We start from the raw sequence: 27,160 nt of genomic DNA, 5'->3' as shown, positions 1-27,160 counted from the left end.
ACAAAATACCAGAAATAAAAAGCAAACTAACCTTTCCCTCACAGCAAACTGTAGCAGAATCTGGGTGAGCCTTTCCAGTAAAAAGTTTGTTTTCTGGAGTAAAAGTTTTTTTTTTCTGGAACCGAATTGTAAGTAAAACCTAGTCTGTTAAATAAACACCTTAACAGGTTAAGGTCCAGACAAAACAACAGTGGTGACAAAATTATTACCCCAGAATATCCGCCTTTGAATTTTTATCCCTGGGATAATAATTTCCATTTGTCAAAGCTTAATTGCAAAGTGGTTTGCCACTGTTTCATGGCCACTGTAATGTAACTGGTCAATGTAGAATGTATCTTATACATCTGTAAGCCCTCCTTTATCTATAAATGTTGGATGATGTCAGATGCTTTTTTGTACTCTCTCCATGCCATTCTTAGATTCTTCCCCTTTTTACAATTCTCCATTATGGCTTTATTTAGCAACAAATGATCCTTTGCTCCTTATGACTTTCTTTTGTTACTCTTCTTTTCTAGTGCCACTATTTAGTTTTTATATAAATGATTATAAACTCTGTCTGGTGTCTATGACATTTCGTCAAATATTAAAACACCAAACACCTCTTCATCAAACACCTATTTAGTGAAGATGCCAATCATGGAACGGATTTTTCAGCAAAAGTTTTCCTACAGCAAGGCAATGATAGCCCCCCCCAAGCAACCAAGAAGAAAATAATAAAACATAACACCTACCCACTTGGGGGGGCATAGCCCCCTCCCAACCCAAACTAAATATACCAACTTTGAGGTCATACCACAGTGGGAAAAAGGGCAAATTCCAGATGTTGTCCAATCATTGCCTTGCCCTGGGAAAAATTTCACTGAAAACTCTTGTTTCATGATCAGGAACTTTGGTAAAAAGATGTTTGATGAAGAGGTGTTCACTATTTTAAAATTCAGTGAAGTATCATAGACCCCTCTGTATGTTATCAATTCCAGTATACAGACCGTAAATCATAGGAAGGCAAGTTAATGGTCTATAGTTTTTAAGATGGCTTTCAGGTTCAGTCTTAAGGAAGTGTATTGTTTTTTCTTGTTGTTAACCCCGTCAGTGCCTGTTTGGGATGCACATACAAGTAGTGCTTCCTCAGGGCTAAATCTTTATGTAACAATGTAAATACTTATAGCCAGAAGTTAGTACTGCATCTGGGTCCGGGGTTTTCCAGTTAGAATCATTTCTTAATTTTGTGTCAGCTTCTCTGGCTGTCACCTCATCCCATTTCATATCCTACACTTTCGAACTCCTTACTGTTTCTTTTAAATTTTCAATGCATTCAGCATATTTGTTTTGTTCCACAGGGTCATGTCCACAGCTAGTGGGGTTTGCCTTTACTGGCTTGAATGTTTCCACAAAGAATTAAAAAGAAACAGTAAAAAGTCATGGTCATTCAGAAGCCATATAGCTAAAACACTTGATGGTCTTAAGGATCATTTGCATACATCCCATGGACATGTATTACAGGAGGTTTAAGGTATCACACACTGAAAACTCTAGCTTGGCTAGGCTTTTCTTGTAGTTGTTACCAGCTGGTTTGTCTGTGTGACATGTTTACTTTTTGGGTTTTGAATGTTCCACAGGGTCTTCATAAATATTTCTCTGAAATGTGTCTGTTTTCTGGGTGGCATTTCTATTCCTTTTGCTTTGTTTCCTAGTTCTCTATAAAACTTTTTTGGGTCATCAATCAACTGCTTATTTTGTATTTTTTCTTTATATTTATCTGCATATCTTCTAAGTTTTTTTCTGCCGGTGCTGATATATTTCAGTTATTTGCAGTAGTGCATCACAGATCTTGGTCTGTCCTGATATTCTGCATCGCTTTTATCACATCTATCTTTCTAAGTATTTTTGTTGAACTGTTCCCTCTCATATATTCTAACAGCGGCACATATTGTCTTAATTGTTTCATAGTTTTCTCTGTGCGATGCTTCCATGATGGCATTTTATTTCTTCCATTCCTTTCCCTTATTACTGTATTTTTGTAGTTTGTAGTAAGACTTTATCTGTTATTAGTTTAGCTGCACAGTAATATATCATATTTACTTCTGTTACATCACATGAATTTCTGTTAAGAGTCCTTTAAAAGTCTTGATTACTGTGTTCATCTGTTTTATCAGACTTCTAACATACTGGGTCTTGTTTACTTTCTGTAATCTATTTCATTCATCGATCTTAATATGTCTATCTGGCTCTATATCACATCATCAAATCAATAATAATCAAATGCCTCTTCATTGAAGAACTAGTCAGGGAAGAAACTTTTCAGCGAAAAAATTCCTAGGGCAAAATGAAGGTTGGATACTATCTGGAATTTGCCCTTTTCCCCACTGTAGTGTGATCTCGGAGTTGGTATATTTAGTTGGGGAGGTGTGAGTGGTGTACCCCCAACTTGTGTAGGCATTACGTTTTTTGGCTTTTTGTTCAATTGCTAGGGAAGACTACTCTAACTTTGCCCTAGGAAAGTTTTTGCTGAAAAGTTTCTTCTCTGAATAGTTCTCTCACTGAATAGTTCTTCGATGAAGAGGTGCTCGATTATTAATGATTTGATGATGTCATACAGACCCATCTATCCATCTCTATTAAATCAAGCAACCCTCCCCTTAGATCATTTTCTTCTAAATTGAGGGCACATTCTTTGCTCTCTGTTTACTGCGGGCATTCTACAAAAAGATCCGGTATGTCTTTCTGTGACATCCTTATCAGGTGCATCCCATGTCATCCATTGCTCCTTCATATGATAACTCATTGTCCCATCACTGTGCAACATTGCCTGCATCAGAGTTGCCACTGTTTCCTGCTCTTTTCCTTGCTGTGCAACTCCAACTGCACTTCTGCACTGGTTTCCTGCTGAATCTCTGTTTCTTTACCTTCTCCATTACCAATCCCCTCTTTCCTTCGTTCCCCTTTGTTTTCTTATTTTTTATTGTGAAATTGTCCGTATCCGGGTGCCTCTGCTTTTACTTCTCTTCAAATATCTTTGGGGCTTGTTGTTTTTTTCATTGATTAGTTTCTCTTTCTTCTTTGCATATATACTGAAACATATTAAAGCTCTTTTTCTTTCCCATGTACACAGTTCTTCTTCAGATTATCTCCCACTCTATGTTTCTCCTTAATTTGGGGACTCACTGTTCATCTTCTCCTATATAAGTAGTATGATGCTTCTCCTGTATTAGTATGATGCTCAGGGACTATCAACGCTTTACTTCTAAACAATTCCACAAGTTTAACACAAGGCACCCCAATCTCTTTTCTCTCACACAAGGCACCCCAATATCTGTTCTTTCACACAAGTTACCCCAATCTCTGTTCTCCCTTGCAGATTCTCCAACTGGGTTTCTACCAGTTTAATCAGTTGTTCTTTGCTCACCAAGTTAGCCTTCATCATTATCAATATTTGTTGCACTTCCAAATTCTTTCTTTCGTTTTCTACTTTTTATAAATTATGGATATGAAATTCATTATGCTCTTATTCATTGAGAGACACATATCTTCAATTTCCTGCATTTCTAACAAAATATCTAACTTTTCATGGAATGACTGGGGAATGTGTCTACTCATCTCTGCACCATCACCAGCAGATGCTCTTGCACAAGATATTTTGAAGTATCAGCTACACTGCTGAACTGGATTTTGCAAAAGACTCACCACTACTAACATTAAACTCATGCCCATAACTCTAACGGCATTTCTGGCTTATCACTTAACTCATTACAGCCAGGTGATGCCTTCAGGCATTTATGCAGTTACATCCTACTGATGCCTCAAGGTGTCAAATATTGTTTGTTCATATGCATTAATAACTACAAAGCTATGCTACAGACAAGTAAAGCAACAATGGACTTCAGCAACTCAACAACAGTGCCAAGCAAAAAGTGAAACGTTGTCTCAACACAGTTTCAATATCGAGCCAAAACAACAGTAAAACTTATCCAGTAAGCGTTTTCTTCTAGTGTTAGACTTCTTCAGACTGATAAGGAAAAAAATCACATGCTTCACTTATACAAAAACAAAAGACAATTAAACAATTAATCAATTAAGTATTTGTTCAATCTATCTGAAACCAATTGTTCAAAAAATATTTCTCAAAAATCTTATTAAGCTGTAAAAAATCATAAGACAACTTGGAATAACATAAAAATAGCTAAAATAGCATAAAATTGTAGATAAATGTATATGTACAAAAATACACCATAAATAATGGTCAATGTTTTAACCTTTTTCTTTTAAGATATATTTTAAAATTTTCTTTGCCATTGAGAGTAGGGGGACAACTAGCATTTAATTTTAGTATTTTAGCTTCCATAATGCAGACATAACTGTATTGATATTTGACCTCTGTGTAGTGGAGTTAAAGTGATACTGAATATCTGTATGCTATTTACTTGTATTGTAATAATTTTTACATTTCTCTAAATATCTCAACAATCAGGTGGCACAGACAGAACTGCTTAGCCTCATATGAAAGCCCATCTAATTACTAAAGGGTTTGCATCTAGAAATAAAGAGGTTATAGTGTCCCTCTACTCGTCACTCATCAGACCCATCATAGAGTACAATGTCCCATTTGGGATGTACCTCACAAGACACTTCCAACAGCTGGAGAGACCACAAAAGTACCTCACCAAGAGGATTACTGGCTTCAAACATATGTCCAATGCAGCCTGACTGAAAAAACTCCAGCTGTACTCAGTGGCATATCACTTACTCAGAAGTGATCTCTACCTGACTTACAAAGCCATGTCCAACTCAGAACTGATGGACATGCTCCACCTAAAGAAATCCAAGTCCCTGCGAGCCACATGCTATAGTGAGCGAAACCTCACCACAACAATAAATAGAACATATTGGAGGGATAGATTCCTGTCACAGAGACTCCCCATGCTTTGGAACAAAATTCCAAACTACATTAAGCAGAGCCTCTCACTAACACTCTTCAAGAGAAACCTTGACGATTGGATGGGTAACAGAAAATACACCCCTTGGATCACTTCATTGGCTCTGCTTGACAGAGGATCAGTTAATTAATCAATGGGGTTGTGAAAGCCGACACACTCTGGCTAGGCTTATAAATGCCCTTGGGCAGATAGCCTAGTACCTACCTATGAAGAAAATGCAGCTGGCAGTATGTGTTATTTAAATGGTTACTGAGATACTGTTTATAGAACATTACAAAAATGAGTACTTACTATGCTTATTATGGCTTCAAAAATCCACTTTAAGACCTACAAAATCATTGTTCCACTGTATTTCACATTCAGAAGACCTATAACTGAGTACAATGCCCCCTTTGGTATGTCCCTAACCAGGCAAATCCAACAAGTGGAACATCCACAGAGGTTCCTCACTAAGAGAATACAGGACATAACTAACATGTCCTATTAAGAATGCCTCAAGGCCATATCCCTGTATTCTGTCTCCTACAGACTGTTGAGGGGACATCTATGCCTGGCTCACAAGGCATTGTCAGACCCTACTCGTATGGACCTCCTTCTTATCCTGAAAACAAACAGCACCAGAATTACACATTATAAAGAATTAAACCTTGCCTATGACATAAACAGGACCTGCTAGAGATACAAGTATGTATCCCAGAGACTAACCGCTTCTCTGGGACAGGCTCCCCATCCATGTGAAGCAGAGTTGTTCCTCCCTAACCCAATTCAAATGTAACTTGGACAAATGGATGGGGAACAGGAAATTCATCCCTGGTTTGGCACCTATGTCTCTAATGGACACAGAGAGCTTTTAAATGATTAATCTCCCAGGCCCCTACTTGAAAATGTTTAATCTCCCAAGCCCCTGCTTACACTTATCAAGGGTACCAGAAGTTGTCAGAGATTTGAGATGCATGGCTAGGCTTAAAAATGATCCTTGTGGTTGTTACCATAGTAAACACCTATGAACCTGTACAGACTGCCTTCCTCCCTCAGGATGGGTGTGCATACAGAGTGAGGAAGGCAATCAGTGGTTTGGTCGTCTCCACTGTCCGTGTCAATAACTATAGCACTGACAGACACAGACAGTGGCCACATAACTATCACACTGATAGACATGGACAGTGGAGAAGACCATAATACAGACTGCCTTCCTTCCTCAAGACAGGTGAGCATGCTTGCAGTAACTCCCATCATGCATTATCTGCTGCTCCAGAACTAATACAGTTACTCAGTCTCAGGTCACATGGTTATACCAGAGCTTTGTCTTCATAACCATGTAGCTGACACATGACTGAACGTGCAACTTAAATGTAGTCATCCAATTATGCCTGTGATGTTACCTCACAAGCAAGGGAACCAAAAGTATAGACATCATCTAATGTGATTTTGTACAGCAAGATGGAAATTTGCTTTCATGGCACTAAGAATGAATTTTGAAAAAATAGGTAATAATCACACTTATGAATAGTTCACAAAAATTAACAATAGTTTTTAATCTGATAAGGAAATTATTTATTGCCAAAGTCACAACTTCTACAATTTTCAACAATCTAGCCTAAGAAGTTCAGTGCAATGCTCATATGAAACTACAATTTGTGTGGTATATATGACTGTCTAACAGATATACATATACATACTTATCGCTTTTTCCTCATCATGTAATGCTTGATGTCTAGGGTACCCTTTCCCCTTTCCCCCACTTCATGAATCCCACACAAGGAAACTATGCAGGGGACCATCACTTCAATGTTCCCCCGATCCATAGATTAGAATAATAGAATGCTCATTGTCCCAGGCAGCTCACCTTTCACACTTACAGATTACAAAAAAACATATATATATATATATATATATATATATATATACACACACACACACACACACACACACACACACACACACACACACACACACACACACACACACACACAGTATATATCCCACTTACCTTTATCAACACAATTAATATATGACAAAACATTAGTCTTACAAACAGGATGTTTGAACAACCCTGCACTTCTATCTGTTGACCAAAGGAAAAATGGACCAAAAATACAGCACTATGTGTGTATATATATATATATATATATATATATATATATAGAGAGAGAGAGAGAGAGATGTAAACACATGTATATAAACAGACAGATACAGCTAGATATAGACTATATCAAAACAAAATGCAAAAGGTTTTTATTGCCTTTGTTTAGACTAGACATTTCCAAGTAACCAGCACTAATTAAATTTCAACAATGAATTTGCTAGCATGGAATTGAAATTGTATTTATTGTACAACACTCTTTATTAAAGGACAATATGATAAAAACATAAAACATAAGCATGAAGCAGTATGAGAAACACAATTAAAAGTAACATGCTAACTGTTTCCAGGATGATAGTGTTAAATCTACTAACTCAGACAGTGGAGAACTGTATGGAAAAGAAAGTGGTTTGTGAAGAAACAATAAATGCCAAACACATACCTGTACAAATTCAGACATTTGCATTCAAGTTACACCCCTGGATACCCTCTTCCTTTTCATTTTTAGACTCATCAGACAGATTCAATATCCCATTTGTTGCCACACATTCTCAAAATGATGTAGAGTCTGAGGTAAAGACTTGAACTAGTCAGCATAATTCATGTGGTAAAGAACTTTGTGTAGGACATATGTCATTAATGTGTCAGTCCAGATGGGAAATATGAGATATAACTGTAACAAACATGATGTTACCAAAGTAGGTTTCTGGGATAAATTTACCTGCATCCTAATCCTTACACCCTGCCTCTCACAAAAAAAAAAAGCAAAAAAAATAAAAAAAAAACTTAATGACTAACTCAGGTCAGGTGTGAATCTAGGATAGCTGGATTTCAGGCCCAAAAACACAAAATATAACCAAGAAATATTACATTAAAATGTTAACTTTTTCAAGAATAGCAATGTTACAAAGGGGGTTGTCTCAACTCCCTATTGAAATATTGGCACTCAAATGTCGAATGCTGACATGCTGAAAAAGGCCTAAAAATGCTGGACAAGAGTGAATCTTGAGCATCACTCTTCTCCTTGAAACTTCTTTATTTGCAGGGAGCAAAATCCTGCACCCCCAAACTTAAATCTCCTAACTCAAAGATCATCATACCTGTAAGAAAAGGGAATATTCTGAGAAATGGTGATCTTGGACTTAATATATGCAAGCCCATTTTTTTTCATCTATTCAGTTTCTGTGTTTACAGAATTGCTCTAGCAGGTCCTGACATTTAAATTACAATTTTCCATGAGATCTATACTTTCTGCCAGTGGAAAGCTGCATGGGAGTAAAAGAGCTGGCAGCATTCTTTGGGGGGACCTTTTAGCTACCACATGACAATGTCATTCATATGAAAGTTGTCATACTAAGCAAAAAGATGCTAAAGACATTTGTGCAACTGAAAAATACAACTAAAAAGCCACAGGACACACCTTCGTTGAGTACAGGTAAACATTAGTTCACAGTCAAAGCAGTTCCTTATTTTAATATTTTCAGGATCAACTGCATCCATTCAATAGTGGTAGGAAAGAAGCCATAATGAAGTAATTATTATAACATTTTAATGTGCTGGCTTGAGGCACACGTTTTGACTACTTCATAAGGGACGTGGGCTACCTTGTCATTATCGTTTATCTGGATGGTATTGTTTTAAGCTCTGCTTGCTGCTTGTTACATTTTGTAAAGAGATGAGAAGAAATTGGCCTCTTGAGGATTTCTTACAAAGGAGAAGGACACAGGAACAGAGATAGAGAAAGAGAGAGAGACACACACATGCACACACACACACACACACACACACACACACACACACACACACACACACACACACAGGCAGAGATGGAGAGGCATGAGGTAACTGGGCTGATAGGGCAGTGTGGCCCTTGTTTTGAAGGGAAGACTTACTGAAAAAGAGTTGCACAGTTATGGGAAATTATACAACAACCCCCCCATTAATATTCCAAAACGTGCACACTGATTGGTCAGTGTGCATGTTGTAAATCAGACTTATGCTAATGGAAAAATGTCCAGTTGCCCGGATTTTTTTCCATTAATATAAGTCTTTTTTTACAGCAAAGGAGAATGCAAGATCTCCGTTGCTTTTTAGACACTGTCTCGCTATGTTAAAGGAGTTTAACATAGCAAGACAGCTTTAGAAAAAGTAACAGAGATCTTCCTTTCTCCATTAATTTTTTTAAAGCTGTCTCACTATGTTAAATGTAGACACTTTGTAAAAAGTGATGGAGATCTTGCTTTCTCCGTTGCATTTTTTAAAGCTGTCTCGCTATGTTAAATGGGTTTAACATAGCGAGACTGCTTTAAAAAAAGCAACGGATATTCTCAGTTGCTTTTTTTAAAGCTGTCTCGCTATGTTAAACTCCTTTAACATGGCGAGACACTTTGTAAAAAGCAACAGAGATCTTGCTTTCTCCATTGCTTCCACCCACAGCTCTGATGTACTGCGTAAGCATACGCATGCGCAGTACATCAGAACTGCCACAGAATACCAGACAGCTGTGGATGGGCAGCAAGGAGGCATTATACAATGCCATTATTTACGAAAAATAATTATTTTTTTCTTAAATAATGTCATTGTATAATAGCAATAACCCACTTCTGGGTGTGGGTAATGCTGGATTTACCCACGGTTGTCTTTGTTTGGCCACTCGGGCTTCACCCTCATGACCAAACTACATCAACCGTGGGCAAATCCAGAATTACCCACATCCAGGCGTGGGTTATGCTATAATATCTAGGGACAGAGATAAGTTGCTGACATGCTGTAAGGGATTGACTAAGTTGCTGACATGCTGTAAGGGATTGACTATGAAGGCAACAAAAAACTGTAAGTAGTTTTGGAGTAAGTCAGTGAGAGCCAATATCATGGTTATTACTCATTTTCTTTAATTAACTGATTATTTCTCAAATGGATACAGGTTTAGATGGAAAGTAGGAATAAATTCTCTCAGATATACTACACTCTTCGTGAAGCAAAGGCGTCAGCAGTTGGGTTACTTGAAATAGGAAGCAAACGCAGTGGCAATATCAGAATTGGTGGTGATGACCTGGCCTTCAAATTCAGTTTTAAGCTTGATGGTTGATTTGGTTGTATTCAGAAAGGGTCAATCCCCAGTGTAATTCTTGATAGAACAAAGTTAAATACACCATGCTGTACATAATAAAACAAAACTTACCGAGTGCCTTTGTCTCTTGCTAAGATTAATAATTACTTTAGTTTTGTTAGACATAGGATGCTATTTTCAACTTTGTAAGATCTTTTAGTACTTCATTCTGCTACTGGAAACAGCTTTTGAGTCAATTATTTCTGGAGAGACATTGTAATGTGTAGGTTGTTGACTGTTTTCTGGCTGCAAAAATTACCAGTAAATCAACGTCACCTTGTTTAGAAAGACTGAAAAGGAATACTGGGGTTGAGAGAACAGTTTATAGTAAAGGAAGTGATTGCCCAATGCATTGTAAATGTTTACATATCAGAAACAGCAAGTTTCATATTGTTTAGTGTACTTAAAACACAAAACTATCATGACCCATTGTGTTTGACAGACTTTAGCAAAGCTGCATTTTTTGCATTGCTGTTTAATGCAAGCTGTTGTTAAAAATGCAACTTTTCTGCAAGGATACAAGAGATTTGCATTTATTTAGTTTGAAAGCCAGTAATTTGCATTGAGTATCTTATTTCATAATAATAAATATAAATTCATTATGAACTAGGAAGTTTCATAATAAGGGCATTTATGGAGTACATTACATTTCAAATGAATCTTTTGTCTTGTCCAAATCACTTGTTCATGTGATTACAGAACTAGTTTTGTTTACTTTAAAGCACAATATATTTTATTCTAAAGGTTCATTTTTTCAAGTATCTTAAGGCGTGGCATAGGTTCATCCATATCTCCTAGTTATTAATATACATCTATGGCACATAAGGAAATTCAAGCATTTTTGATCAACATTTTTTTCTAGATAAATTTTTATTTTGCATGTTTTCATTGGCAACTGTATAACTTTGTTCAAGTGTAATGAATAATAAATTTTAAAATTGTATGCACACATGCAGGAAAATGTTTTCTTCACTGAAGTTTGATATCAGATATGCTGGCAACAAATCTGCATTGGGATGTTAAGATTTATAGAGAAGTGTGGGTTCTTTGTAGAAAGATATTTATTAAACCAGTAAACTGAAAGCTGATGTTTTATATATTAATAGTTGCCATCAGTTTCATGTGAAAAACTATTCCAAAAGGCCAATATTTAAGAAAACACAAGCACTATTAATAAAACAAATGGATAAAGAAATTAGCAAAGAAATGCCCAGCTAAATCAAAAGAAATAATTAGAAAAATTGAGTTAGGATGAAGGTGAATAACTTTACTCACCTGAAAGACAAAAACAATAATTAGCCATATTTACATAACAATGAAAACATGATTTTCACTTTGAGAAATCACAAAGTAATGTTAATTATTTCCAACCCTTTGTAAATATCTGACATATTGTGAAAATGCTATAAAGAACTGTTTATAATTATAACTTAGAACATACATACAAAAATATGACAAATTCTCAAAAACAACATGGCTTTCAATCCTACTGTGGCACAGTAACAATTCTCTGCATAGACTGATAGGATCTACGATCATAGGAAGTTACTAGGCGATTGGCCCTGAGGCCCTTATAAGCCTAGCCAAGAGCTTGGCCCATGTTTAGACAAGTCATCACCAAAATCCCCTGTCCAGCAGGGACACAGGTAGAATCCCAGGGGTGTATTTTCTGTTTCCCATCCAGATGTCCAGGTTGCACTTGAAAAGGGAAAATGAGGTACTCTACTTGACATGCAGAGGGAGTCTCTGGGACACATATCTGTCCCACCAACAAGTCCTATTGATGTCACAGACCAGGTTTTGGAAGTGCATGCTGGTTACTTGAGTGGAGCTTGACTTGTGGATTCTGAGGAGTCTGTATGAAACTGAGTAGAGGGGACAGGGCTTTTAGCCTATCTGTGTAGGGTAGATGTTTGTGGCTCTGGATTCTCCTGGTGAGGAATCTCTGTGGTCTCTCCAGCTGCTGCATGTGCTTTGTGAGGTACATGCCAAAGGTGGTGTTGTACTAAATAATATAAGGGAAGAATACAGGGATGTTATGACCTAAATGTCCCTAGATGAGATACCCTTACTTATGAGGTGGGTCATGTAGAAAGCTTTCCATACAAATGGAAGAAACATGGTGGTCAAATGTCAGGTTGCTAACAACCTGGGTGCCTAAATCATTCACGACTGATTGCATGCTTAGGACATTGTTACTAATGTGATAATATGTGGGGATGTCTCTCTCCCCAAAGGGGATGATGATGCATTTTTTGACATTCAGCTTGAGGCCATGTTTCTGGCACCAGTCATTTGTTTAGGTGAGACCCTCTTGGAGGATGTACATGTCACTTGGGGAATTGATGACCATGCAGAGCTTGCTTTCATCTGCAAACTTGGTCAGCCATAGCCCATTGGTTTTGGCCTACACCTCAAAGAAGTATTTCCTGAATAACAGAGGCTCCAAGACCGATCCCTGGGATATGGCACTCGTTACAAGTCTACTGCTTGAGGTGGCTTCCCCTATTTTGATTAGGTGGGTTCTATCAGTGATCCAGTTTGCTACCCATCTGGTAACATATGGATTGATGCCTAGTTGAGAGAGTTTATCTTTTATGCCTGAGTGGGGAATAGTGTTGAAGGCTTTGGCCAGGCCAAGGTAGGTAGTATGCACCAACTTCCCCTCACCCATGGCTTTGGTGACTGTCTCAAAGAAGTGAACCAGATTTAACAGGCATGAACTCCCTTGACAAAGCCAAACTGTGTGGGGTCGAGTGTTTGGAGGTTGCCAATGTCCCTGTTAATGAGGTCCATGATAATCTGTTCCATGGCCGTGCAGATCAGGCTACTTATGCTTAGATGGGTCTGTAATTTCCAAGATCGGTAAATGTTCCAAATTTGTGTAAAGGGATGACAATGTCTGTCCTCCACTTGGTTGGGACAAAGCCAGTACTCAGGCTTTGGTTGAATAGGTGCCCTGATGGTGCTGCAAGTTCCTGCAAGTTCATGCCTGAGTTCATGTAGTATGCAGCATGGGATGTTATCAGGTCCCATGGAGGATGCATTTTTTGCCTTTGAGAGGGCAGTGATGAACTGCTCCCTAGAGATAAAGGTAGGGGGCAGGTACTGGGGATGTCCTGATTTAGTGATGGGAGGACAGATGAGTGAAGTGTTCACTGAATCTGGCAGTCAGTAGGTTGGCTATATCTATAGCATTTGTGTATGTGGTGTCCTTGACCACTAGTTCTGAACAGATCTGGGCGCTTCCTTTAAGATTGCTGACATATGTGAAGAAGACCTTATGATTCTGTCTAGTAGATGTGTCCAATTTGGACTCGAAGTTGGCTTTAGAGGATTTTGCTAGTGCTCTTATTTGCTTGTTCAGGCTTAGGAGAGATTGCTTCCAATTGGGCACCTGCTCCTTCTTGGTCCTGGACATCAATTTTTTCCTTTTGTTATATAGTTCATTTATAGCAGATGTACACCAAACAGGTTTATCTTCCTTGCAGAGGATGATTTTGTCCTGTCAGATATTCCTGATTCCATGCATCTATATAAGGGGTCTATACTAGAACATCAAAGTATTACTAGAACACTTTCCTAGAGAAAGTATTCGGAGGGCCATTTCTGCAACTTCACTATTTCATCAACTGTGGAGCGAAGGTTATGGACAGGGTTAAGCTAAGTGTGTGAACGAAGGTGAGTATGCGATATGAACCTTAGGGTTAGGGAGCAGGAAAGGTGAGTGTGCGATAGGGAGTTTAGGGTTAGGGAGCAGGTAAGGTGAGTGTGAGATAGGGACTTTAGGGTTAGAGAGTGGGTAAGGTGAGTGTGCGATAGGGACATTAGGGTTAGGGAGTGGGTAAGGTGAGTGTGTAATAGGGACGTTAGGGAGCGGGTAAGGTGAGTGTGCGGTAGTTACGGACCTTAGGGTTAGGGTTGGGTTAAGGTAAGTGGATAGCTAGTAGTGTATCTATGGTTTAGTGCAGGGTTTTGTGAAGTGTATGTGTGTGGATTATGTATTTTGGTGTGCTTGTGTTGTGTGTATGTTTGTTGGAACCGAGAATTTTTTCCCTGGGAAAAAAATTGCTGTTCTGAGTTTTCAATGTTATAGTGTTTCAAGTGAAATGGTTCGATATTAGAACTTTCAATGTAGTAATACTTCAATGTTCTGATATAGACCCCTATATAAGTGCTCGTATAGTACTTTGGTGTAGAGTTAGACATTGGTGTCAGTTCCAACAGAGGAGAAAGGGGCTGTGAAGCTGTTTATACCATCCCTCATGAGGTTATAATCAGCTTTGGAGAAGTTTTTTTGTTTGACCCTAGCTAGAGGGGGGGGGGGTCAGGGGAGATGCTGTCTTCAAATGTGACCACTTTATGGTTAGATCTTACCAGGGAGGATGATACTGTAGGGGTGCTTCAGTGGTTATTCATATTAGTTAATATCAAGTCCAAGACATTATCACCTCTTGTGGGGGTATCAACTAGCTGTTCCAAGGCATTTGCATTGATAAATGCGAGGAGTCTCTAGGCATTTGCATTTTGGCATGAATAGTTTTTCCAATCTATGGATAGGTAATTAAAGTCACCCAGGATAAGGGTAAAGGGTTGAATCTTGATAGATTCAAAGAGGTCCAGATAGATGGAGTGGGCATCTTGAGTCAAATTTGGGGGCCTGTAGCTAGCTATGATTTAAATAGGGGCCTTGTCAATGGTTACCTGCACCTGGAGTGTCTCCTGTGCATTATACTACTTGACCAGCCTGGAGGTGTGTGTATCGTTAATATATATTAAAACTTCACCTCCTTTGGCTTTGCTGCCCACAGTTTGGGGTCTGAATGTATGATAGTATGAGTAATCAGGTAAGTCTGGGGTGCTATCCGTGGCTTTAAACCCGGTGTCTGTGACTGCACAAATGTCAGCATCTTTCAGGGTTAGGAATGCTTGCAATGAGTGCAGTTTCATGTGTAGACTACTAGTGTTTAGCAGCATGACATTTAATTAGTGTTTTGTTGAAATTTATATGTTGGTTTTATCGACCTCAGGACTTTTCCTAAAAAAGGCACTATGGGAGAGGCAAGGGCCTTTGCCAGAAGCCTGAAGCCCAAGTGAGACAGATGCAGACCATCTTTAGCAAAGCATTGTGGTCTGTTGATCATATATTCCCTGGCTGGCAGGTACTGGATCCCCCTGGAATGACACCAGAAACTATGCTAGTTGTTAAAGTCAATCATTTTCTGTCTGTATTGAAGCATCATTCTGGGTGACAGAAGAATGCTGCTTATGGCTAGAGACATATCTGCCTGTGATTCATATTCGGCAAGCTCAATCATGTCTCTCTTCATATAGTGCAGGGAGGTACATCTCAAGTTGTTCACCTCAACATGAACTATGACAGAGTTATAACAGTGCCTGTTGTAGAGACTTGAGTGCATGTGTGATATGGTGGATTCTGGCACCTGACAGAAACTAACCGTGACTTTCTTCTTATCCAACCTGTTGAGATGCACATCTGTGTGTCTCACAATGGAGTCTCCTATGACTAATATGTTGGGTTTATGGTTAGGCCTTTGTGGTTGCGAGACACAGGTGTATAGACTTTGCATGGTATGTAGTGTTGAGGATTGAGGAGTTCATGTGTGTTTTTGCCTCTGAGGTCTCCTTTGTTTGGGTATGTTTTTAATGAGAACCTCTACATATGTGGGTGTGTGTTGTGTAGTTATGGGTGGTGTTTGAGGTGTAGTGATTGTGTTGATAAACTTCTCAGTGCCAGATATAATGGCTTGTGGGGGAGAGAGCATAGACTCCAGGTTCTTAATGTAACTGCATCTCTCACAAATTGTGTTCCTAAGTGGTAATAGTACATGGTTGTCCATGTACATGAGGCAGTTGCTACACTGTCTCAGGGTGCCCATATCAACAAGGCTGACAGGAGAAACCTTAGAAAATTGTCCATCCTTATTTGTCAGAATCTGAGGGAGACTGGCCAGGGAGAGCTAAGGTGTAGGCCTAAAGCCTAAGCGGCTTAGAATAACACTTACAATTTAAACAGGTTAAAACTATCAGTAATAAATGCAGCAGAAAAGATGCAATTGAACACTTTGGGGAACAAGTAGCTGAAAAAACAAGATGAAGTAATAGAGTAGGAGGAGGAAACACAAATACAGTAAAAGCAGCTGAATAAAGTTTTTTTTTTTTTTTTTTTTGTAGAGTGGAAATGGAGAAAGGAGGAATAGAAGATAATTCAAGGTTGAGAAACTAAGTGGGTTGGCCTTTCCAAATGTTCTTTCTGTATTAAGTAGAATGAGCTAATGAGACTGGACTGGGAGGAGTGTCCCAGATCAACTTTACAATAGGGGCAGGCAACTGCAAAGCCACCAAGTTTAAGAGCAAGACAACAATAGGGAGGGACAGTGGGGAACTATGCTACAGCTACTAGCTACACTATATTAGGCAGAAATCACTACAGAAATGTTTATCAGAGCAGAACACACTAAATGAAAGTTTTAAACAGAAAAAGGAGCAAGGGGACTCTAGAAAATGCTTTGAACTGCAAACAAATCAGTTATATCATATACCCCTTGGCAGGAAAATCAGAACAAACAGATGGTTAACAAATGGAGAAATTTCCACTTAATACCTTTCTCACAGTAAAACTAGGTACAAAAAGCTTTACAAAAAGTGAGACAGCAACAAAAGTAATTTACCAGACCCAGTAAGGCAGACAATTGCAGTACGTTAGTTTATAGCAATAACATACAGTAAAAAGTAGGCAGCAGACAATAATAATTGCAATAAAAAGTAGGCAGCAGATGATAACAAGTGCAATAAATGGTTAGAATAAGCAATAACCAATAAAAATAAGCCAGAAAATATGATACTTATTGTTATATATCACAGATCAGATTTGTGATCAGTGCCCCTCCTCTGTTCAGCTAAGTGTGAAATAGCAGAAACCCTCACAAATGTAGGTCTTCAGTATCAGAAGGTTTGAACTTGAAACAACTTAAAAAAGCTCAAAAGAACCAATAAGGTGCTTACTCCAAGATCTAGACCAGCCAACCTTTACCAGCCAGTGGCCAATCAACACTATACTCTCACCAATGTGAAAACATGGCTTCTGCTAATCCAAGATGGCCTGGAAAACGTGCTCAGAACAAACAGCCACTGCAAACAAATAACTAGGCTCAGAGACAGCAGTCCTAAAACTGGACAATGCCACAGCTCCTAGCAACACTATTTTAGGCTGAAATCACTACATAAATGTTTATCACAGCAGAAAAACAGCAGTGAGACACAAAATTAAAGTTTTAAATAGAAAAAGGAGCAAGGAAACTCTACAGAATATGTTTTAACTGCAAAGAAATCAGTTATATGATACACTTCTTGGCAGGAAAATCAGAACAAACAGGTGCTTAACAAACAGAGAAAATTTCTAATTAATACGTTTTACACAGTGAAACTAGCTAAAAAAGCTTTACAAAATGTGAGGCAGTAACAAAAGTGATTTAACAGGCCCAGTAAGGCCGACAATTGCAGTAGATTAGTTTATAGCATAAAGGTAAACTTATAGGCACAAATTTTCTTGACTTAAAAGACTTTTGACAAAGTAGATCACAATATCTTAAAAGCAACACTGGCTAATTGTAGCTTCTCACATGATATGTCCTTGTCGTTTCAAAGTTGTCTCTGTATCAGGATTTTTTAGCATCACAGCTTATAACTGCTTGTCTGAATCAAGTACCAACCTATAGGTGGATAGGGGAGTGTGCTTGTCTGAATCAAGTACCACAAGGAACAGTACATTTACCACTTCTGCTTTTGCTGTTAATAAAAAATCTTCCTTGGGTTTTGCCTCTACTCAACTGCATTCTTTGTGCAGATGGGAGAATAGTAACCACAGTCCATTAATCTCAAGCCCCTCTCTAAAACACTGGAAAATGACTTCATGTTAACCTGCAACTTTCTAAATAAAACTTAAAATAAATAAAAACTAACAAAGGCACAAGACTAATGTTTGGAACTTAATAAAAACCAAGCAAAACAATGTTTGGATCATGTAGACACAACAAGCAAAGTCAAAAACATAATCATTATAGACTTCAAAGGCATCTCTTCTACCTTACACTCAACAACAAAAGTAGCTTGGCATACTAACAGATAAAGAACTAACTACCCAGTCTCATACAAAAACCCAAAATGACAAAGAATTGAGGCAATTATATGTAATGTACATGTCTTCTCACTTCCCTATCCCCCACAGCCAGATGAGTTATTGTTATAATTGAGAGATGCCCACACTGGCATTCTAAGCAGTAAAAATGAATCTATGTATGGTACGACAATTTTGGGAACATTTATAGGACATCAATAAGAGCAATACCAGCAATGTCTTGTTAAGACATTCAATGTGTGCTCAAGCTTTTTTAAAAACAAGTATTAATAAATCTAATCCATGCTAACGACATAAGGTGATAAAGCCCTGACTAAAACCAGGCAACATGAATTTACTTAACAGCTCAGGTGTCTATATTTGCTGGCTTGTTGTATGGATGTGCCTATCTTTGGGTGGGGATGAAGGAGACCATAACTGTCAACTCTCTAGTTGACCGCTGGTGGTAGTCAAGGCTCATGTCAGGTTAAGCTGTGCTGGCAGAAAGGAGAACAGACAGGACATGACTAACCTATGCGGCTGAATGTGTTGCTTGAGTCTGAACTACTCCCACTATTCACCCAACTTGACAATGACACTAACATGTACAGTGTTGGATTTAGGGCTATCAAAAACCCAGCTTGGCCAAAGTATGATGACCTTGGATACCTCAGTCCTCTCCCAGGTGCAGGGGGTTTGCATAGACTATGATAACCTGAAAAGTCATTTCTGTCTGGAAAAACGGAATTCACCTGGCAAAGGATATGGTAGGATGCCTCACAGGTGATGGCATGGGGCAAAAACAGCTATGGAGGGTGACAACGAAACTGATGCCAATGTAAGCTAGACCCTGGATTGGTTGGATGTGAGCAACTGCCTGGATTAAGTGATACATTTTACATCAGTACTTCTCTGCATCTTATGAGTACCAAAAGGCTGTAGCACAGATATGAGCATTTTTCGAATTTAGGTATGCATTTATAATTAGCACAGAAAGATTTCCACTTTTCATATTAAATATTTATATGAGTATTCAGATGCTAACAGGGTACAATGCATAGATTTGCATGCTGACTGAAAAAAAATAAAAAGCTTCCAAAAGCATCTAGTCAGTTTTTACTAGCAAATGTATTTTGAAGTGCTTAGTAACAAAATCAGTCATACTTATCAATAACTATATTTATTTCCTACAGTTCAGTGATACTGCTTTTTGATTTTTTTGTGAAGAATAGTTGATATTGTTGAAGCTTTATGTCATAATTCATCACAGAATTGTACATCTACTAGCATTGTGAAAAAAAAAAACACACAGTACAAGTTTTAATCTCACTTCTAAGTTTTCTTTTTGTCACAACACTTTTACTTTGAGAATAATTAGTTGTCACTTGTATATTAAGTAGTGCCCCTTCACTGTCAGGATAGGTTCCAGCACACACGATGTATGAAAAGATAAAGAGGGTAACGGGAAATGAATGGATGGAAAACTCATGCATTAGCAATACATGTCTTTGTACTGTTCACCATACCAATAAATATCTTGTACTTCCTTGATCAACTACTGACTTACATTATTATTATAACAGGAAACTTCCAGGACCTATATTAAGTCAACTTCCTAAACTATCTCTGCAAGGGAGCTTAGTCATAGGCTAACACTATTCCCAAGGATCACTCATATACCTGTACTGCTGAAATGCTTATTTTTCAAGTTTAGCTTTCTTAAAAAAAGCAAGTAGATTATTTTGTGAGATGTTACACACACACACACACACACACACACACATATATATATATATATATATATATATATATATATATATATAGAATACATGCATTTCATCGAACAACCTTCCGTCGATCAGGTACAACACCGACCTGCAAAGTCAAATCTCCCTGTGGCGAACTGTTGGAATGTTGAACAAAACACTGAATTTGACAACTCCAACTGCTCTACCACCTAAAGAAGTGCTACCGTGGGTCACAAAGGGGGGGGGGGGCATTTTGCATTTCGCTTACTTTGTGTTCGCATTTATGCGAACTCACAGACATGCGTTCTAATATTTTCCAATCGGCCATCTACCATCCGACCAAATGCGTGCATACTATATAGATATATATATATATATATATATATATATATATATATATATATATATATATATATATATATACACACACACACACACACACACACACACACACACACACACACACACAAGAACACACGTGTGTGTGTATGTATGTTAGCTTCAGGATACTATAACAACTCTGTTATTTTCTTTTATTATAAACTTATAAAGCTAACACATTCTTTCTATGGCAATTTTGCCATGCTCATACAAGATATGAAGAACTTAGCATGTAAGGTAAAATACATTTTTTTATAATTGCTTTGATCTGTCATGAACCTTTTAATCTCATACAAAGTGCTATCAGTTTACTAACGTATCTTTGCCAAAAGAAATGTTTTTGTTTATGTTTCTGACATTCTGATATTCTGGTTTTAGTTTTCAAAGCCATTAAGATATTCCACAGTACAACCATTGCATTCTATAAACTCTGCATAAAGGAACAAGTCAGTGACCTATGTCGGTCCATTCATTCACAAACAGCTCAGCAGTAAGCTCTCTACATAAAATGCTACAACTGATAAACAATGGGAACCTAGCACAAGTGAAGAGTTTGATTTAGGAAAGGTCTACTCTCTTACCCTTTCAAGACCTCGGTTACAGAAGTGAAACCACACTGGTTAATTAACACAGCATTCTTTCACCTGCTGAGCTAGAGGGACAGTGCTAGTATTAAAACAAAAATTAAACAATGACTCCCCATTAATATTCGAAAACATGCATGCGGATTGGTCAGCCCAATTAGCGTGCCCATTGTAAATCCCACAATATACCAACGGAAAAAGGTCCGGACACCCTGACTTCTTTCCGTTGGCATATTGTTTAAATTTTATTTTCATTTCTTAAAAAATAAAAATAAAATCTTTAGCCCCGACTCCAGACATACCAGAGAGGCAGCTTAATACTAGGGAACTCAGATAGATTATTTAAAATTAAACACACATACCTGATATCCCTTGTATTTCTCCCATGCTGTCTCTCTCCTAATCTTAAAGTGGCCTAAAGTTTTTTTTTTTTTAATTAAAAAAGAAAACAAAAACAGAGCAACGGAGACTTTCTTTTCTCCGTTGCTTTTGTTTCAAAGCATTGATGTACTGGGTATGCATGGGAACGCAAGTCCCATATGCATGTGCAGTACATTAACACAAGGAAGCAGTATACCACCAGCCATAGAAGAACAGTAATGCACCATTATGCAAAGACATTATTTAAGAAAAGTATTTTTTTTCTTAAATAATGTCATTGTATAATAGCAATAACCAACTCCGTGGTTGTGGTATATTGAAATTTACCCACAGTTGGCTTTATTTAATCACTCCTGCTTTGCTCTCATGATAAAACCATGCCGACCATGGGTAAATCTTCAATATACCACATCACATTGTCAGTTATTGCTTAAATAAATAACATGAGGCAAAAAGAAAGGAATTGTGAATAAATAACATCTATACACATTTATGTGACATCTTTTTACTTTGTTGCAGTCAGCAGAGTTCTCAGATCCGACAAGACAGATATTAAGCCACATCCTGAAAAATTAGTTTTCCGGGAATGGTCTGCTATAATTCAGGAATTAGTAATTTGGGACACCTGACAAAAAAAATGTGAACATAATGAAATAATGCTAAAACATATTTCATTCACAGTTAATGAAATACTTACATCATCTGCTTTAACCTGTAGTCTTGTGTTTTCCTTAGTCAACTGACTGACCTTTTCTTCTTTTGCTTGCAAGTCTTCCAGTAAGTGCTTGAATGAGAAAAAATGGGTTATGAAAAAATCAAAACACTGAATTAAAATTCAAACAGACTTTTCTGTGCATGCCCACAACACTTTAAGGCTGCAAAACTTTAAGATAAATTAGAAAAGCCTTTAGTAAGCACCAGTTAGCTTTCCTGGATTAGCTAATTTGGGTTTTGCTGAAAAACAACCTGATTCGACAATAAAATGTCTATATATATATATATATATATATATATATATATATAGATATAGATATAGATATAGATATATATGGGTCTACTTCATATGACCAAACTTTCATTTTACTGAAATGTATTTAACAGAGACCATACAACCTAAAGTTCAAAATACTGAAAACTCACTTGACTGAAGCTCATAACACCGTCACCTTACAATGCTAACTTTCAACACAGTAGTGGCAGTGTGTACTGTAATGTAAGTAAAAGGTATATGCCCTTTTCCCCACTGTAGTGCGATCCTGGAGTTAGTATATATAGTTAGGGGTGGTGTGGTGGGGCACAGCCTCCCACCTAGTTTGTTTTTTTATTGTCTGGTTTCTGATAAGAGGGTATATAATTAGTTTTTAAGTTCTGGAAAGTGTTAGTAATTGGTGTATGCCAGACTTGGAGAGCAGTATCTTTTGCTACAAAATGGGAATTACAACCTGCTTTGAAGAAAAAATTTTATCAACAAGGGATGCTGTCACACATAAGGACTATAGTATCCCCAAGTCTTTTAACATTTGTCTGAAAAATATCATAGTAAATATAAAACTTTTAGATCTTTTTACTGTGATGTTCAAAACAAACTTCTTATGCTGACTGGCAATAAAACACTTCAGAAATCTCTGTGCTGACATGTATTCATCACATCCATAATTGTGCAAAAAGCATTTTCTGAAGTTAAAAGACGTCTTCTTCCATTGCCTAAGAACAGGAAAGTCACTAATCATCATAAAACTATACTTCTAAGGAGTTTTCAGTAGCCCTGAGCCACATAATTATGTCAGACATGCTTTGTTGTGTTTGTGGTAGAACTCATGCAACTGAAACATTATCTTTACTTGCTATTTTGTACTATTCTGTATAAATTAAAGAATTAGTCAGAATCGTTTATAATTAGAGAAGTAAAACACTTTGCATGCAAACTTTGTCAAATAACAAAGGACTTAATGCGATAGTGACTGTTTTACTTTGTTGACATTCACAGAATTTGACAAGTATACCAGTCACTTTACTTGTCAGGGCTGCCACCCCTGTGCCACCTGGGTAACCTGTAATGTCTGTTTAACAAACAGCTTATTAATTTATTTGTGTTATACCCTTCATCAGAATTGTCTTAATTTTCTCAGACATATTACTTTCAACTTATCCCAGTCTTTCTTCTCTTAATTACTATATTGCATCTTTGCATAGTCTGCTCTAGTAATTTACTTCTCTTTCTGTAAAATAATACTTCCTTAAATCATCCCAGAGCTATCTAGTTCATAATCTGTTACCCTCTTGATGTTATGTATCTTTTTTTAAGAAACTATAGCCACAAGGACTTCATTGATAGTACTAATACTTAAATGTTTGTTCCTGCTCTCTCTCTCTTTGCTTTATTTTCCCAAGATTATACACACTTGTTTTTACATTCATTATGGCCTCGGCTGTAAATATTACACAGACTGTCCTACTCTCCTATGATATGCCTCTGTCTGGTCTATGTCCTTCAGATATGATCTCCAGAACTGCGCAGAGAAAGGGTCTTACACACTGCCTGCATAGAAAGGGAATGCCTTTTTTCATCTTGATGTTGTGCCCCTTCCTATGTTTTCCATTATGACAAATGTCTTTACGCAACCTGCTGTGATTACCCTTAAATAATTTTTTCATCTGTTGTTGCTGCTTCCCTTCTAGTTGCGTACTTCTGTCATGAACTTTGCTGCTTATCTGCATTATATTTTATTTTTCCACAGACTTTAACCTGCTGTATTTTGGACATTTCACCAAGTCTTGCATCATCCCTTCTGTACCTTCTGGTGTGCCAACCTTGCTACATAAACTTAGGTCTCTAACTTCTAACTCCTCAGGAAAAAGAGAAGAAGAAAAAAGCACTGCCTTCAGTTAATTTGACACAGTACTTTCAAAGTGTAAGTAAAATGCTGGCCCCATTACTTCATTCTTTCTCACCACATGTTCTCACATCCTTTCATCTACTCATACTGTGTCATTACAACCCATCCCAAGCAAGCTTAATTTGTTAACTGAAGTATTTCGTGGCAGTTAGCCAGTTCCCTTTCTAAAGACAAACAAAAATACATCCATAGCTTCCTTCTGGGCTAATCTTGTGAGTATAAAGCAGCACGTTATGCTTGACTTGTCTGCTATGACACTCATATTATGAATTATTATTGCTTTGGTACTGTACCCTCGCTGATATCTAACTATTACATATTTTTTTCTTGGCAGTGATTCCTTGATTTTTCATGGAGGTGAAGCTAAATGGTTATTTCCCAGCCTGCCACTGCTGTAAGGAGAAATCAACTTTGCCTTTTTCTAGTCTTCAGGAACCTAATCTACTGTGTATTGTTTCCCAGAAAGATAAATTAATGCTATTAAAAATTCTTCCCTTAGCATTTTAAATATTGTTTGGTCAGTTTCATCAAGACCAGGTGCCTTGTACACCTTTAGACTTTGGAATTCTATCATGCCCAATTTCTTTTGTGAAATGACCACCCCTTGGGAGTAGACTGACCTACAGAGAGACTGGAAAAATATTAATGACTTTACACCATCACCCCATTTGCTCCCTCCTTACTCAGTGCTCTTACCCCCACACCATCTGTTCATTCACCCCCACACCATCTGTTCAAAACTTTCACATAATCTTTTCATTCGGTGTTGCCATTCACTCACCCTTACTTCATTAGGTCACAGTATTCATATGTCGACTCACTTCTCACCCCATCCCTGTTATGTCTCACTTTGTCCCCTTATCACATTCACACCATCCACTCACTCCTCAGCCCACTCCTTCAACACTCTCATATTTTACCCTATTCTTTCACCCCATCATTTCACAATCTCTCTCTCTCTCTCTCCCTCCTGCCATAAACTGCTGCATTGCATTAGCCAGTAAGAAATGGTATTCCAGGATTAATATCTGTATTCCCTGCTTCTTCTTCTTTTGGTTTTATGTTAAAGAGTGATATAAAATTATGTTGCCCTCTTACTCACAGGTAAGGTAAAAGTTTTAGCTTGGTAAAATGGATTATTTAGAAATCACTGAGTATGTTTCTTCTAGCTTCAAATGCAATAAGTTCAAAAACAGTACTACTAGCTAATGCTTGCCCTTAAAATTCACAAAACAAAGCATCTGACAGAACAGCCTAAGCAGGTCTATGTTTATTTTTCGAACATCCAAACTGTCGAAAACCATATGGACGACAATTCTGTTTGTTAATAAACAACACAAACAACGTTTTCCTGCATGCCTCCTACTAATTATTTATACTAACTGTGAGATTGCACTACAGTGGGAAAAAGGTCAAATTCCCTGATCCCTACTGTATAAAGATCTCCGTCAGAATGGTTCAACAAACCAAATTGTCGACCATATGGGTTTCGACAATTTGGACATTCATTAAACTAAAATAGACCCAGCCTAAACTATGCCTTATCAAACATAATTCACAGCCTTTAGTATTAGTGCATAATCTACAAAGACAATACAGCCTACAATGAATGCTAATTAACCCTATAAACAGTGTCAGATATCACAGGGTGACATCCGTGAAGTTGCAACAGTTCTGAATTCCTACTAAATTTCCCCCTGTTGCGGCCTTCATCTGTAGTTCATGCAATGGATTTTAACAAAGTACATATCCATTATGTGTGAGTTACCAAACTGATTTATACAGAAAAGGAAGGAAATGTACAGTGTAAGAACTGCCAGAATGCTGACGCGAGGTACGTTGTATTAGAATTATAAAAAGCCTATCTCTGAGTGACAGTAATAGCTAAAACGCATTCCCAATAGCTTCACGCTAGCTCATTGATGCCCTTTAAAAAAAATTTATCTTTTTTATTGACCTTTAAGAGAACAGAACAGATAGACATACATAGCACAATGAGGATACGTTTTATTATTTGATAAGACATGATTAAAATCACTAGGCTGTGGAATTCATATGAAGAGAGAAGGTGAGATGTAAGCTTTTCTGTGGGCATGATATTGTTTTCTAGACACTACGTCAAACAGTTGAAGCTAAACTTCTGCTCTGTGGTATGATGAGAGACAAAGCAAGTATGATAATCTTTTGTAAGGACTCAAAACAGTTATATGGTACTTCAGTCCTAGGAATGTTTTTATATATCCCCGCATCATGTATGGGTAATGGGTTAATAACTGAAAAATAAGTTTATTATTAAGGATTGGAAGTACTAAAAGTGTGATCTGCTTTAAAGGGTCATTATTTCCCAGAAAATGGAGTACGACAGCAGTCAAAACAAAAAGGCACTGCATTTTAACTAGTTTTGCTTAGTTATGTGAAATCTGAATGTCAAGATGCCACAAACAAGTGAGTATATTATAGATACTTACTGAATGACCAAAATGACAGTCTCTTACCTAATAAATATGGAAGTTTGATTAGTAAATCTAGCTTTCATATGCAACAGATGTAGAATGTATAAGATGAATGCTGGAAGAAACTGCACACCAGACAAGTGACAGCACATTAGTGAAAGTTCAAATGTAGAAACCATTCAAATGGTGCTTTTGGAAGAGCATTTAAGCACCAGCTAAAGTGGTGATGTGTTTAGTGAATTCTGAATAAAATTATGTTGAAGACATGACTTTTAATAAAGAACAGTCATGTCATGAGCTACAAGCAGAAAGAAAATCAGAGGAAACAAAACCAGACTAAGCAAAGTGCGTGTACAGAATTAGTCGACACCATAAGTAAGAGTGGCTTTGTGACTTGTTTTTCTAACATCGTTTTACTCCTTGTTCCTGCACAGCATCATGCCTCTATCATTCACC

At 37.5% G+C, this 27,160-nt stretch overlaps 1 protein-coding gene across 1 annotated transcript in view; it reads right to left on the bottom strand.

Annotated features, from left to right (window-relative positions):
* LOC122788697 (myosin-16-like) overlaps positions 1 to 27,160 on the bottom strand; it is a 949,629-nt gene that overhangs the window by 766,727 nt on the left and 155,742 nt on the right. Inside the window, exon 4 of the mRNA XM_044055593.1 lies at positions 22,052 to 22,138. Coding sequence (XP_043911528.1) covers positions 22,052 to 22,138 — 87 coding nt within the window. The remainder of the gene's footprint in view (positions 1 to 22,051; positions 22,139 to 27,160) is intronic.

This window comes from Protopterus annectens, chromosome 14.part0 (genome assembly GCF_019279795.1).
Source record: "Protopterus annectens isolate FY-2018-M chromosome 14.part0, PAN1.0, whole genome shotgun sequence".
NCBI classification, from domain to species: domain Eukaryota; kingdom Metazoa; phylum Chordata; order Ceratodontiformes; family Protopteridae; genus Protopterus; species Protopterus annectens.
The sequence above is the reverse complement of the archived record's forward strand: the minus strand, read 5'-3'. Positions and strand labels throughout refer to the sequence as shown.